Raw genomic sequence first — 15,509 nt, 5'->3', positions numbered from 1 at the left:
GTCTCAAGAAAACAAAACAAGGTGGGCGCCACACATGGCTTTAATCCCAGCACTCAGGAGACAGAGGCAGAACGATCTCTGTGAGTTCAAGGCCAGCCTACGCTACAAAGTGAGTTCCAGGACTGTCTGGGCTGTTACACAGAGAAACCCTGTCTCGAAGCTGGGAGAAAAAGACAACAAACAAACAAACAAAAGTAAGAATTTACTTTTAAAAGCTGCACATTGAACATAGCTATGGCTTTCATGTGTAGTATATACATGTGTGTATTCGTGTGTGGATACACACAGGGAGGTCAGAGGACAAACTGGAGTGTGGGTCCTTGCACCTGACTTTGATTTGAAAAAGGGTTTCTTTGCGTTTTTCCTCTGTGGGTCAGGCTTGCTGGACCTTGAGGGTCCTAGTAGCTCTCGGTTTCCTGTTTGGGAATTATTTGATTAGAGCAACAAATATTGAATGATCAGGACTTGAATAACACAAATTCTGCCTTCAGGGAACTTGCGTTTTAGTTGAGATAGAAAACAAGATAAACCAACTAAACGTCACAATAGGTAATGAGCACTAGGCAAAAAAAAAAAAAAATTCAGGACAAGATAATAAATTGGATATTGCACATACTCGGAGACCCGAGCTCTCCCTTCGGGAAGCGCGGCGTGGGAAATCAGAGCCGACCTGTCAGTCAGGGCAGGGCGGGGCGGGGCGGGGCGGGGCGGGGCGAGGCGGCCAGGGCAGCGCTCCAGACGCCGCCGCGGGCGGGCGGGCGGGCAGGCGGGCAAGCGGGCAGGCTTGGCTAGTCCGTGTAGGTTGGGCACGCGCCTACTAGGTGAAGCGGATCACGTGACCCGAGAGGCGGGACTGGGAGAACGGAGTTTAGCCGAACGCTTCTCCGACACTAAGACGGGCGGAGCCGAGAACCAAACACACGCGAGGCCTCCCGAGCGGCGGGGGGCGGGGCCGGCGAGCGGAGCCGAGCCTCCGGAGTCCCGAGCGCAGGCCTTCCGCCGAGTTTATCTTTCGGTTGCTGGTCGCCGTGGGCCGCGCGGCCTACGGTCGGGCTGGGAAGCGCGCTGCAATGGCGACCTTTGTGAGCGAGCTGGAGGCGGCCAAGAAGAACTTGAGCGAGGCGCTGGGAGACAACGTGAAACAGTAAGAGCCGCGGGGACCGGCCTCCTGGCCTGTGCGTGGGTGTGCCCCTGGCCCGGGGCTGCCGTCGTCCCTGGACTCTCACCTCCCGGAGGCCCGAGGCGCCTCGCGGTCGGGACCCGAGGCGCTGGTGGACCGCCTTCCCGGGCGTTCCAGAGACCGATGATGCCCGCGTGGGGCGAGAGCAGAGCCCTGGACGCCCGGGAGCCGGCGGAGCAAGGGCGCGCCGGGGCGGGGGCCCCTGGAGGGCTTCCTGGAGGTGGAAGCCGGTGCCGCTCCGGGGCCAGCCGGGCTGCGTTGAGAGGCGCTTTGAAAGCGGGTTCGTAGGGTACACAGACCCCAGGTGAAGTCGGTCACCCAACACCACAGCATCCAGAGGGGACCGCAGCATAGCTGGCCGTAGGGCGCCTCAAAACTGCGAGATCGGCAGTTACTACTCCCATTTGATAGACAGGACACCGACACCCAGAGATATTATTGACCCCGAAGCCACAGGCCAAGTTTGGGACCAAGGTTTCTGCTTCCGGCTGTATGATGCTTTACAACGGTTGTAAAGGACCCCCAGGCGCCCAGCTGGACTGTCAGCAGGGTCTGGAACAGTGATAGCTCTTTAAGCTGCAGCCTACCGCAGCCCGGGGACCCGTAGTTACTGGCGTTGGTGCAGAAAAGACTGTCAAGAGTAGCCAGGGAAGGAGAGCTGGGGTCTGTTACTAGAAAGGCTCTCAAGAAAGTGCACCCAAGAGCTGGATTCGGGCTTCTCAGCGGAGCCCCGCTTTAGTATAAGGCTTGAAATAGTAACAACAACAACAACAACGATAATAATAATATAACTAATATTATTATTATCATTATTATTTGTAAAATTTTAAGCACTGTAAACCTGCATCTCAATGGCAGTCTTGTTAGATCTAAGAATTTCGTACAATTATTTTTCCTTTCCTTTCTTTTTTGCTGATGAGTTGGATGGGCTTATGATCTGGTAAAGCAAAACCAGGAGCCATTAAAGTTGCACAAGGGGTTTCTGTCGAAATGACTGGAAAATTGCAGGTTTACAGCCTGGAAGGGAGAAGGAGGCCTTAGGCACATATTGTTAGTTGTGTTTGCGATTTTTGATATTTCAGCTGGGGAGAGGTTTCAGGCTGACTGGAGAGAGGGGCTCTTCTTACTTTTTATGTGTGTAATGTTGCAGTCATCCTGTCTCAAGACCTTCACAGCAAGCTTCATGGCAGTCAGATGGCATCACAGAAGGACCCTCTGAGATGCAAGGAGGAAATTAAGTTTAAAAATTATTTCATTAGGTAAAAATGAATGGTTTTATGCTTTTGTGATGCCGAGCGGTAAGACACATTTAAAAATCACATCAGGACACTTGTCTCGCTATGTTTTGTTTGTTTGTTTTTGGAGACAGGGTTTCTCTGTGTAGCCTTGGCTGTCCTGGACATGTTCTATAGACCAGGCTAGCCGCTAACTCACTGAGATAGGCCTGCCTTTGCCTCCTGAGTGCTGGGATTATAGGCGTTTGTGTTTGTCGTTTTTCATGCACAGCGCTCACAGGGTTTTGGAAGTGAATGGCTTTACATGGTGCTAGATCTGCAGGACATGGCTTTCACTCTGCTTAGACACTGTGCCTTGCAGGCCACACGTGCATCAGGCACACAGTGGATTCGGGGCCGACAGAAATATGTTTGAAGTTAGCAGTGTTCCCCCTGTTCCATTTGCAAAGGCCAGAGCTCACTGTGATGTTGGGCAAACGGGGGCACTGAATGTACAGTTTATGGATTTGTGCCCTGAGACCCACAGGTCTTTGCACCAGGCACACAGTTAATGATGTGCTGTGGAATTGTCCTACAGTTCTGTCTCCAGTCTTTTGCTTATTTTACAAATTGGGTCTTGGTTAAGCTTGTTTGTCTCTCTTATTTCCTCCTAAGCAGTTTGCTTTGCATTGTGCACCGGGACCATTTAAATGTGCTCCTTGGAGGTGGGTGAAACAAGCTTACACAGAGCGCATGGATGTGAACTGCTCACCGTTCACCAGTGGCCCAAATGATAAAACCACAGACTTTCCATTTCCCATATGCAGGAGAGTTTTCTTCTTGGTGAGGTGCTTAGAAACTCAGTTTTTCTGAAGATTAGAGTAAAACTTGAGCTCATCCAAAGGGAAGCCTGGCACACGGAGTACGTATTAGTGAGCCCCTTGCTCCCCATAAAACAAGCCCCTTTAGAAGTGAAGCCCCATGTGGGGTTCTGGAGGGCAGCCAAAGGTTGCGGCGAGAAGGAAAGGCACAGTTGTGCCTGTTCTGAGTCTGGCCCTGAGGCTGAGACAGCCTCCTTTTAGGGGAGGAAGGATGTTCCTTTGTTGGTCTTCTACTTCTTGGAGGTGTTCATTTGCTAGGCCTGCTGTGACAAAATGCCACAGGCTTGTTGCTTAAACCACAGAAACTAATGTTCTCACAGCTCTGGGGGTTGTGAATCCAAGACCAGTATATTGGAGGCGTGGGTTTCTTCCAAAACGTCCTGCGACCTCTGTGCAGAAGTCAGGTGTCTCTGTCCCCTTCTACAATGCTGGCTAGACACAGTACTATAGGAGTCACCCTCACGTTTCATCTTAACTTCATAAAGGCCTTGGCTTGCAGCCACTTCCTGAGAGACTGGGTGGGTCTTCACAGAGGAACTCTGGGAGGCTTTGCACCTCAGCCACGGACACTGGGGATTAGAAAATTGGCTTCCCTGGGAGTTGGAGCAGCTAGAGTGAACCCAGGGGCAGATGCAGAAGTGTTAACGCTATTTCTCTTTCTGCAGATACTGGGCCAACTTAAAGTTGTGGTTCAAGCAGAAGATCAGCAAGGAGGAGTTTGACCTTGAGGCGCACAGACTCCTCACGCAGGACAACGGTAGCGCCTCTCTCCTCCAGGCCTCCCCCCAGATTTGCAATATGTACTTTTGTTTTTGGTGGTGTGTAAGAGAATCTTAACAGCATTGATTTAAACAGTTAACTGTACAGGATGGGGCGGGGGGAAGGGAGCATTTAAAGTCTTTCAAAGCTGGACTGATGCTTCTCTTACGTTGAATGCTCTGTTTGATGTGCGATGACCTTCCTTCTTTTCAGTGCACTCTCACAATGACTTCCTCCTGGCCATCCTCACACGCTGTCAGATTTTGGTCTCTACACCAGGTAAGGGAGTGGGAATGTTTCCAGTGTGGATCAGTTAGCAAAGCCCGGTAGCACGGGGATTTAACTTCCTTTATCAGACACCTCTCAGGTTTGCAAAGAAGTGTTCTCTGACGTACCCAGAATCACCATGTAGGTGATATCATTGTGCACACATGTGCTCCTCGCACTCTCGCTCTGTCTGTCTGTCTGTCTGTCTGTCTCTTTCCCTTGTTCTTAGTACTCTTACTCCCCACTCAGCCTGTTACGTTCTGGATGATGAGAGTGGCAGTCAGGAGTCAGAATACGGAGGCAGTGAAGAGAGGGCACTTGGTCCTAGGAGAGGGCGTTCAGGAGGCCCAGGCCGAGCATTAGGTGGTGGGAAAGTCATGGTGTAAGACGCACCTGGATGGAAGGCCGGTGTTTGTTGGGCAGATAGTTATAGCTATCCTGGACCTTGCCAAAGGTCCTGTCTACTTAAATGGAGGCCTTGGCTCCAAACGGGTCACCTGTGGTCACCTTTCCTCATGGCCTGTCTCCCTCCTCTGCATCCTCGCCCCACGCTGTGGTCACCTTCCCCGTGGCCTGTCTCCCTCCTCTGCATCCTCGCCCCACGCTGTGGTCACCTTCCCCGTGGCCTGTCTCCCTCCTCTGCGTCCTCGCCCCACGCTGTGGTCACCCTTCCCCGTGGCCTGTCTCCCTCCTCTGCGTCCTCGCCCCACGCTGTGGTCACCCTTCCCCGTGGCCTGTCTCCCTCCTCTGCATCCTCACCCCACACGCTGTGGTCACCTTCCCCGTGGCCTGTCTCCCTCCTCTGCATCCTCGCCCCACTTGCCATCTACAGGGCGACTTGCTCCTGAGAGCAGTGTGTGTTCTGTTCCTTCACGTTCCTGCACGGTCAGCCCCTCCTGCAGGCACCCAGGATCCAGTTTTAATTGCAGGAGGAGGTTTCTTTGGGAAATGATTTAACTGTTGAACCCAGGTTGCTTTTGCCCCAAAGCTTTACTAACCTGACTGCCCCCTCCCCAAAAGAACAACAAAAATCCAACCACCCAACCAAACCTTGTAGTCCCTTAAAAATGGTAATCACTGGAGCCCTGGCTGCTCTTGCAGAATACCAGGTTCAGTTTCCAGCACCCACGTGGCAGCTCACAGCCATCTATAACTCCAGCCCCAGTGGATCTGACAGCTCTGCTGGGCTCTGAGAGCTCTGGGCATGTTTGTGCACATATGAACATGCAGGCACACACTCATAAAATAAAAGCAAGTAAATCTTAAAAAAACGGTAATAACCTGTTTCTACACTAATAAATATATGGTTTTTTTCTTTTAAAAGTATTTGGGGTGGGGGCCTGGAGAAACAGCTCAACAGTTAAAAACACACACTGCTCTTGCAGGGGACCCAAGTTTGGTTCCCAGCACCCATGTGAGGTCACAGCTCCTGTAACCCCAGTACCCGGGGATTCAAAGACCCTAGCCTCCTAGGCACCTACAGTCATGTACACTTTAAAAACTTTTGGAGGAGTACTTCCTTGAAATTATTTGAGATTTTATTTTCCAAGAGTAATTAAAAGAAAAAAACAAACCGAAAATCAGCACAGACTTTTTGATAAAGGCTGCTCCTTACTAGAACATCCCAGGGGTCCATTGTCCCTCATTGTTGCCGCAACCTGTCTCTGGATGTGTTCGATTAGTGTCTGTCTCTTTGCCTTTCCCCCCTGTGTCCTTTGAGAGTTCCTCAGCATTCCCAGGCTTCCTGTTTAGAATGTTCTAGACAGCTTTTATAGCATTTCCTTCTTGTTTGATGGATGCATGTGTTCTCACACTTTCCTAAGTTACCAGATGGATATGTATCAGTCTTTTACTTTTCCTGTCTAGAGCAACTGTGCATGTTCTGTTAGCTGGTTTTTGTTTTTCTAATCATGTGCTGGTGTGTGGACATGGCTTGCTGCCTGTGGGTTAAGTACTGGCTTAGATTCCAGTGTGGGTGTTGGTGAGGTGGCGGGACCTTCCTAATGTATCTTGGTACTCCCGAGTCTTTGGATTTTCCCTTTCCGATGCAGTTTGGCTGCATGGGACTCCTGAATTTCCTTTGGGGAGGTGAGGAGGTGCCAAAGTTTGGCTGTGCATCTGAGGCTGGTCTTGCTTGAGCTTGGAATCTAATCTGCCTGCCTTCCACAGTACTGGGCTCATGTGCCACCATGCCTTGTTCTTGCTGAGCTTGAGAGAGTAAGCAAGTTTGTTATAAGAACAGGCCAGACCACCGATTTGATCACATGATAATCCCCCCCCCCCATCTTGCATGTGTTTCTTCTATTGCAAATATTCCATATTACCAAATATGATGAAATGCCTATTTGGTGCTGTCTTTTTCTTTCTTTCTTTCTTTCTTTCTTTCTTCTTCTTCTTCTTCTTCTTCTTCTTCTTCTTCTTCTTCTTCTTCTCCTTCTTCTCCTTCTTCTTCTTTTTTTTTTTTTTGTTTTGTTTGTTTGTTTTTCCAGACAGGGTTTCTCTGTGTAGCCTTGGCTGTCCTGGACTAACTTTGTAGACCTGCCTGTCTCTGCCTCCCAAGTGCTGGGATTAAAGGCATGTGCCACCACCTGTTGGTGCTTGGTGCTGTCATTTTCATTTCAAGAATGTAGCAAAAACCTGTGGAGATTTTGCATTAGAGTGAGCTGACAGAGAACCAGCTGTTAAGTAGGAGTATCTGCTGAAAGCTTTGTCTTAGGAAACCAACATCCACACTGCCTACCTTATCAGGCACCAGAAATGTTGAGTGTGGTTTGAGAAGCACCGTCCTGTTCCTCCCCACCCAGCTCACCCGCTCCCTGTTGTGTGTGTCCTGTGCTGGGAAGTGAACACAGCTGCTTACACCCTTGCTCTTTTTGTGTTCTTAATTCTTGAACAAGGAGTGCCATTTTTGGGGGGATGGGGTTTGAGATAGGGTTTCTCTGCATAGGTCTGGCTGTCCTGGGACTCACTCTGTAGACCAGGCTGATCTTGAACTCATAGAGACCCATCTGCCTCTGCCTCCCAGATGTTGGGATTAAAGGTATGCACTACCACACTCTGCAGGAGTGCCACTTTTTAAAAATTTCTTTTAAAAAATTGGTTGAGAATTTCATAATGTATATAATTTCATAATGTGTTTTAATTAGGTCTACCTCTACCACATTTTTATTTCATACTGAGCCTGGTGCATGGGAGTTTTGAATATAGACCTTGCATTAATAATGATTGCTAGGCTTACCACGCCCTCCTTGCTTGTTGTCTGTTAAGCCTCCTCTGCCTGTCCTCTCTGCCTGACCCTGCAGACTTACAGCTTCCACGGCTACACTTTGTAAGTCATTGCTTTGTTAGTCTGACTTGGAGCTTGATGAGAGTTCATTTCTTTATTTCTTGTGGGTGTATGCTGTTCACTTTTCTTTACTTTTATATTTAGCCAGGTTTTGAAAAAGAGATAAATACATGTGCTTACTTCACCAACTCCCCCAATTAATTACAAATACTGGGCTGGGGAAGCATGAAGCCCTGAGTTTGCCCCTCGAGACTCCATGTCAGAGCCAGGCATGCAGCGTTTGCCTGTCGTCATCTGCTCAGAATCTCTTTGCTGGGAAGGCAAAGGGAGCAGCTTGCTGGCTGCCTAGTCCAGCCAGCATCAGGCTCTAGGTTCAGTGAGAGACCCTGTCATAAGAAATAAGTGGAAAAGTGATTGAGAAAACCCTGGCCATTGACCTTTGGCCTCCACAAGCATGTGTGGCACAGTTAAAAAAAAAAAAGTAAGTTTGCTTTCCTCAAAAATAATTTTGGTTATAGTTAGAAAACAATGTTATTTGATAGAATTATAACTTCATTTATAGAGAAGTAGAAAGAGAAGATTCAAATTAGAGCTTCATTATTTTCATTATCCAAGTAATCTACACTTTTTTATCCTCAAATAGAAAAAGCAAATAGCTGTTGTCATTTTCCCCTCTGGTTATTGCCTTTTTCATAATTGCTCTTGTTTTCTCTTTCACAGAGGGTGCTGGATCTTTGCCCTGGACAGGGGGCTCTGCAGCCAAGCCTGGAAAACCCAAGGGCAAGAAAAAGCTTTCTTCTGTTCGACAAAAATTTGATGTAGGTGATCCTCCCATAGATCTCAGCAACTGTGGGCTTAAGACCTGCTATGATAAAGTAGTTGTGAGGTTTTTTGTTTGTTTGTTTTTTGTTTTGTTTTGTTTTTTTGTGGGGGGCAGGGGATGTTGAGACATGGTTTCTCTCTGTAGTCCTGGCTGTCCTCGAACTTGCTCTCTTAGACCAGTGTGGCCTTGAATGCAGATCCCACTGCCTCTGCCTCCCAAGTGCTAGGACTAAGGGCAACACCACGCATGGCTAAGTAGCTACGATTTTACATAATCCCAGTCGAGTTGAAAAAAATGATTCAGGAAGAAAAAGTACTCAGATTGTCAGTGTATTCTTGTCAGCATTTACACATGAGTCTAGCACTTCAGCCTTCCCAGAGGTTGGGAGCGGGCGAGGGCTTGGGCTCTCCTCAGTCTCAGATCACGGCTTAGCCAGGAGCTTCCGGCAGGCTTCTGTTATTGTTCAGCTGCGCTCTGAGCCCTTAGAGATCGGGGCAAAGACTGAAGCATTGGCCATTATACTTGTAAACTGTTTGGAGAAGTTTTCTAAAAGTTTCGCATCCTAGGCTTACCTGCTCTCTCTGTCAGGAACATGTACATACTCAGTAATGCTCAGCCTCCCTGTAGAGGCATACCTGGTTTAAAATGTGTTGGTTGTAGCAGAGCTTTGTATTTAGGAAATGGAAAAATGCCAGTAATTTTATTTTTTATACTATTATACATGGATTGCTGTCTCCACTGGAAAATCAAAGGTACCAGGAACAAATCCCCTAGTGGTGGTGCACTATATGAATTTCCTAGGAATGTGACATTTTTGCAAACAAAGGTGCAATATTTTAGAGCATGCCTCAGGCTGTGTGTTACGAATGTAAGCAGAGTCACAATAAAGAGCTGCTACTGTGCTCAGAATATTGTCAGAGCTATCATTTGATTCCTTAAGCTTTGTAAATCACAAAGCATTAATTTTATGTCTGTACTTTCAGAATCTACTTACAGTTAAACTTCTGTGACTTTCTGAATATAGTTTTATGTTGTCTCTTCTGATTGTTATTTTTAGCATAAGGCCATACATTTTGTGACCACTGAGGTCTAATGAACGACCACTGTGCTGGGTGTGGACACCTGTAATCCCAGCTCTTGGGCGGGGAGGCGGTTTTAATGAGTTAGAGGACTGTCTAGGTTATGTACAGCAAGACTTTTGAAAAAACAAACCAAAAAACCCCAACAAAGTGCTGTGTCCACAGCCATTGCTCCCCATAACTCATCATCATGTACGGGTGTGAGCTAGTGAACTTGTCCATGAGTCACTTTTGTAGTTTTGGCTGTGAGCCTAGCCTTTCATGGCTGAGCCATCTCTCCAGCCTGTGGTTCACTTTTTACTTTGGCAGTTTTAATATGCTTGTGGTAAAATTTTGGCCATTCAGTAGCTGTTGCTGTCAAAGAGAGTTAACCTTGGCGCTTCCTCACACAGCATAGATTCCAGCCTCAGAACCCCCTCTCTGGAGCTCAGCAGTTTGTGGCAAAGGACCCCCAGGATGAAGACGATTTGAAGCTCTGTTCGCACACGATGATGCTTCCCACCCGAGGTCAGCTTGAAGGGAGGATGATCGTGACCGCCTATGAGCACGGGCTGGACAATGTCACCGAGGAAGCCGTTTCTGCTGTTGTCTACGCCGTGGAGGTTGGTAGAAATAACTACAGATAATTGTGATGAACGTGTGTGTGTTTAAAGCTGATAGTGACAGGAACTGAATGCCACTCTGTCATCATTGAAGGAGAAACACTTCACATCTTACTGCCTCTAGTTGGCAGTAAGGGTTTCAGAAGGGATCCTTGCAGTAGCTATACTTCTGCTTATCTCTTGTTTTAATTTTCGACACAGGAATACTTTTTAAGAAAAAAAAAAAAAGATCAGAAACTGTCGTAGCTCAGGTTGCTTGAGTCTGAGGTAGTCCATTTAAGGAGCGGCAGTCTGGGCATTTGAACAGTGGGATTGTTGAACCCACTGTTTCCATTATCCCTTCATAGTTGCTTGAAAAAACGTCCATTGTGCCAATACCAGACAGTACGCAAGTAACTGTAGATAATTTTCTGGGTCTCATTTTCCTCATAGACATTTCTGAGAGAGAAATTTCATAGACAGTTGCCTTATGCATTATTAGAAACATTAAATGAATTCTTCATGGAAACCTATTAAATTGCACATGGCTATCCTGATAGACGATAGTTACATTGGTAGGAGTGAAATGCCTAGCCTAGCCCTGGCTACCCGTGCTAACATATGCTGGCAGGGCTCTGGTTTCACGTGCCCCAGCCAGTGCTGACGTACTTGTGAAGACAACTTGAGTAGACACGCACAGTGTTCTGGATCTGTTGTAGAGCTTTTGGGGGCAAAAACCCTTACAGAGGTTTTGGTAGCCAGTGAATACCAGATTTTAAGCTAAATTTCTAAGTCATTTGCCTTAAAAAATACTTTCTTTACCAGAAATCATTTCTAAGAAATATCAGCTTAAGGGAAACAAAAGGAAATGTCTGGTGGCAGTAGAGAGCACTCGCCTCCATGTGAGGCCCCGTGCGATGTTCAGTCTGAGCCCTGCAAACTGACAAGTAAAATCCACCTCAGAAAAAAGCACTGCACGCAGAAGAGCCTCTGTAAGGAGCCTGTACCCGCTGCATTGGCATGGGCTCTTTTCTTTTTGGTTTTTCAAGACAGGGTATCTCTGTGTAGCCTTGGCTATCCTGGACTCGCTTTGTAGACCAGGCTGGCCTTGAACTCACAGCGATCCGCATACCTCAGCCTCCTGAGTGCTAGGATTAAAGACGTGCGCCACCACGCCCAGCAAGAGTGGGCTCTTCTTAAGATCATATCTGCCATTCTGCATCTCTATCTGAATGCAACGGGCTTTGTGCTTGCGGAGCTCTTGCTACTTTCTTTTGTTTTTACAGAATCATCTCAAAGATATACTGACTTCGGTTGTGTCAAGAAGGAAAGCTTACCGGGTACGAGATGGGCATTTTAAATATGCCTTTGGTAGTAACGTGACCCCACAGCCGTACCTGAAGAATAGTGTGGTGGCTTACAACAACTTGGTTGAAGGGTGAGTGGCTCCCTGTACTCTTGCTTCTGTCCTTCGCTGCCTGGTCACTGACCTGACGTCACAGTTAAAGAATTGGTCAGTGTATTTCTGCAAGACTCAAGTGCCTTTGACAGTAACACGGTTATTTCTTAAGCTACGTGCTTTATATTTTTTGGTACTTTTTTGTTATTAAGTCAGAGGTGATTGTTTAGTTTGATTGCTTCTCACTTTCTGAAGTGGAATTGAGGAGCTCCTCGGCTGGTGGCCCCCGCTGGTGAGGGGTGGCCCCGCTGGTGAGGGGGTGGCCCCCGCTGGTGAGGGGTGGCCCCGCTGGTGAGGGGTGGCCCCGCTGGTGAGGGGTGGCCCCGCTGGTGAGGGGTGGCCCCGCTGGTGAGGGGTGGCCCCGCTGGTGAGGGGTGGCCCCTGCTGGTGAGGGGTGGCCCCTGCTGGTGAGGGGTGGCCCCGCTGGTGAGGGGTGGCCCCGCTGGTGAGGGGTGGCCCCGCTGGTGAGGGGTGGCCTGCTCTCAGCCAGAAGTATGGCCTAAGTAAGGCTGCGTCTTCCATGGTGGGAAGAGGAGGAAGAGGGGTAGATGTTTATGTCCTCAGCCAACTCCTGTGGCTGGAGCTGCAGGTCGTGGCCTGCGCCCATGTCTTCCAATTGTTGAGCATCCTGTTCGTCTATACCCTCCATCCACTCAGGGCCCCTCGGGCCATCTTTGGTGCTAGGCCACCCTTTTATGAGTTGGCTCAGACTGCCTCATGCATTCTGCTTCTCCCACAAAATTCACTGTTAATGTTACTCCTAATGCAGTCTTCTTGTGGTGACCGAGTGACTGTGCCTCCTCGAAAGGCTGGATTTCGTCCGTCTGGTTGTCTGGTTAGTGGAGGATGGGAGGAAAGAAGTGACAACGATACAAGATCAAAGAAAATGTTTATGATTGGGAGGGCTGACAGCTGTGGTAAAAATGTCATAGCGTGGGCGGGTGTAAGGGGAGCTGACAGCAAATGAAGAGGTGGAGCAGTGCAGTCCAAGGCCCTGGAGACATCGTGTTAGTACCAGCTTTAGTTGAGGTCGAAGTTCAGGTTTCCACTTGTGGTAAGTTATTACCCAGTCCTCATTTAGCCTGGTTGGTATTGTTTCGTATTTAAGACATTCTCTAGGGAAAATGGAAAAGGAAAACAAAAGTGTTTCCTTGTAGTAAGGGGTGTTGGGAGTTGCCTCTGACATGGCTTTGCCCTGTTCCCAGGGAGCTGTTACTCTAGAGGGGTTGCTTCCCTCTGATGCTTTAAATCCAGTTGCTGCCCCACTCCTTGCTTTCCCTCCCTGTATACTCCTGTAGTTATATCTACTGATGTCAAGGCCATGCCTGACTTGTCAGTCTAATATTTGGCCTCTGTTTTGGGAAGTTAGCAAGATGTGGGTGACTTTTCCCCATACTTTCATTTTACTTGCTACTTTACTTGTTTATTTTTTAAACTTGCTATCAGTAATATTTACCTTCTTCTTCATGTTTGCAGTTTCATACTCTTTGATTTACTGTTTTTGTTGTTGTTGTTGTTTGTTTTGTTTTTTCTTTCCAAACCGGGAAACTCTGTGGGGCACAAAACAATTTGGCTCCGAACCCTGAGCTAAGGCTGTGTATTCGTACTGTAGGAGCGGGGAGTACATGTGGCTGTATTTATTACACTGTTTGCAGCCTGACACCTGCAGCCTTTGGACTCTTTATACATGCAGTGGTGGGTTTCTAGTTCACTCAGAGATAATCAGAACAAGCTGTGTCACAGCAGCCTCCCCATCCTAGATGGTCACGTGTCTTCATTATAGATGCTGAGAGTATTTATTTAAACAACTCTTTTCCAGCCCTCCAGCCTTTTCTGCTCCCTGTGCCAGTCAGAATCCAGCTTCTCACCCACATCCCGACGATGCTGAGCAGCAGGCTGCATTCCTGTTGGCATGCTCTGGGGACACGCTCCCTGCATCTTTGCCTCCAGTGAACATGTATGACCTTTTTGAAGCTTTGCAGGTATTTTTTTGGCTCCTTAAGACTTACCTGGATTTATTGGTACATTAATAACTCTGAATCTACAAAGTTACTAGCTTTTTTACTTTTTGACTAATTGTTTTTATGATCTACAGTGGTGGCCTCATTTTAAAATCCCAAACTCTTAGTGTAATTTATCTCTCATCTTCTACCTCTTACTAAAACATACAAAAATCCAGTCTCAAATAATCCCATAGTTCCTTATTTTATTTTAAAATTTAAATTGTTCTTATGTATATGCATGTGGGTGCAATGTGTGGCGGTTTATGTGTAATCACAGGACAACTTTGTGGGGTCGTTTCTTTCCTTCTACCTTTAAGCTCCAGGGGTTGGACTCTTGTAATCAGGCTTGCATGGCAGAATCTTATAACTGCTGAGGGCCCACAGAACCATTTAGTTTATTATCTGACTTGGATTTACTAGGTTCTGTATAAGTTGTATTTTTGAATGCTGAAAAAAATAAGTCAACTGAAGCGTAACAGAAGCATGTAACTTTGAAACCACAGGTACACAGGGAAGTCATTCCCACACACACTGTGTATGCCCTTAACATTGAAAGGATCGTCATGAAACTCTGGCACCCCAGTCACGAAGAGCTGCAACAGGACAAAGTCCACCGCCAGCGCTTGGCAGCCAGAGAAGGACTTTTGCTCTGCTAAATCAGAATTGAAGATTTGGGATCATCACTAAATTAATTGGTTGCTGAAAATTGAATGCTTTTGAGTCCACATTTCAGAACTGAAGTGTATAGTGTGTGTATAACCTTTCCTATGGAAATGTGACATTGAGTGCATTTTGTGTTGCTACTGTGAAGCCATTAATATATATCTGACTGATGACCTGTGTCTGTGTCCCTAGGTATAGGAGCAGGCACTGTTCTGTGCCTAGATAGGGACAGCAAGGCACCTGAGGTGTGGTATCTCTGCGCTGTTGATAAGATAGGCAATGTTCTGTTGTAGCTCAGTCCTCACGGTTAACAGGGCTCCCGTGTATTGTGATGCGTGTTCTGTATCTGGCAGTTTAACATCTGCCTTTACGGAAGAACTGTACCCTGCATATTGGTGGAAGGACCTAGTGTTAGACTCTAGTGACTGGTCAGCAGCTAGGGATGTTCCCAAGCAGCCCCGTCTGCACTCCAGAGACAGCATCGGGTTTGTGACTCTCTTGCATCTACTACTTTAGTCCGGTTCTTAGAACAGTTATCCCTGTAGTCTTTCCTGTAAGGCAGCTGTTTTAGTGTTGGTATGTCCACAGGCTGGCAGGCTTGTTACTCCTATAGAATCTTTCCACAGAATCTTCAAACTAATTTTGCTTTTTCTATCAAATGTCTGTTCTGTCCTTTCAAGTGGTACTATAAACTTACATTTGACAGTGTTAATTGGTAACCAACCTGTTTTAAAGCTATGTTGCTTTTCATTCATGTAGTTTTGATGGATAAATTAGATGTATAGGTTTTCATAAGCCTAAACAGAGAATATATGTGAATTTTTTTTGTTTGTTTCTATATCTGGATCTATGGGTTTGGTTTTGTATTTTAAATGTGACAAATAAACATTTTGGGAAAACCCTTTTTCTGTTTATTTAAGTAAGTACATAAGGAATATTATATTCCAGAGAAGCAGAAGTCCAGCCATATGAGATCTTGGCTCAAATATCCAAAGCTGTTAAGGCAGACAATTAGTGGTATGTGGCCTAAAAGAAAAAAGGAAAAAAAAATAAAAAATCGACAGCTTAAGTGTTCTTGGCATAAATCTCTTAGGGTGTTAGGTAGGTGACAGTCAAGAACTTTGAGGGGTGACACTTTAGAGTGATGGGCACACACTGCTGCTAGACAAAGAGCCCTAGTGCTGCCGGGCTGTCTATGTGTGGATTCTCCTGAACTCACATAGAGGCAGCTATGAGTGCCACCTGCTCTCGCTGCCTCCCAGCAGAGAATTCCAAAGGCTCTGTGCAGCAGAGGAGGCCCTAAGCTGACTTGGT

The 15,509-nt window shown here is 47.2% G+C and overlaps 1 protein-coding gene across 1 annotated transcript; it reads left to right on the top strand.

Moving 5' to 3' along the window:
• Positions 1 to 917: 917 nt before the first annotated feature.
• On the top strand, positions 918 to 15,094 carry TADA1 (transcriptional adaptor 1). The gene is made up of 8 exons (XM_084776386.1): positions 918 to 1,144; positions 3,941 to 4,032; positions 4,248 to 4,313; positions 8,308 to 8,405; positions 9,882 to 10,091; positions 11,357 to 11,508; positions 13,349 to 13,511; positions 14,036 to 15,094. Exons 1-8 carry the CDS (start codon positions 1,071 to 1,073, stop codon positions 14,186 to 14,188), a joined length of 1,008 nt encoding a protein of 335 aa, XP_084632512.1. The 5' UTR covers positions 918 to 1,070; the 3' UTR covers positions 14,189 to 15,094.
• The last annotated feature ends 415 nt before the right edge of the window (positions 15,095 to 15,509 follow it).

Source organism: Acomys minous (assembly GCF_964271855.1).
Source record: "Acomys minous genome assembly, chromosome: 1".
Lineage (NCBI taxonomy): Eukaryota > Metazoa > Chordata > Mammalia > Rodentia > Muridae > Acomys > Acomys minous.
Note: the sequence above shows the minus strand (reverse complement) of the source record. Positions and strands in the feature narration are given on the sequence as shown.

Bases quoted from the DNA above. Each gene is read 5' to 3' on its own strand.
- TADA1 (XM_084776386.1), top strand. From the start codon at position 1,071: ATGGCGACCTTTGTGAGCGAGCTGGAGGCGGCCAAGAAGAACTTGAGC. The intron at 4,033-4,247 runs GTAGCGCCTCTC...CCTTCTTTTCAG, and splicing joins ACTCCTCACGCAGGACAACG to TGCACTCTCACAATGACTTC. The intron at 8,406-9,881 runs GTAGGTGATCCT...TTCCTCACACAG, and splicing joins CTGTTCGACAAAAATTTGAT to CATAGATTCCAGCCTCAGAA.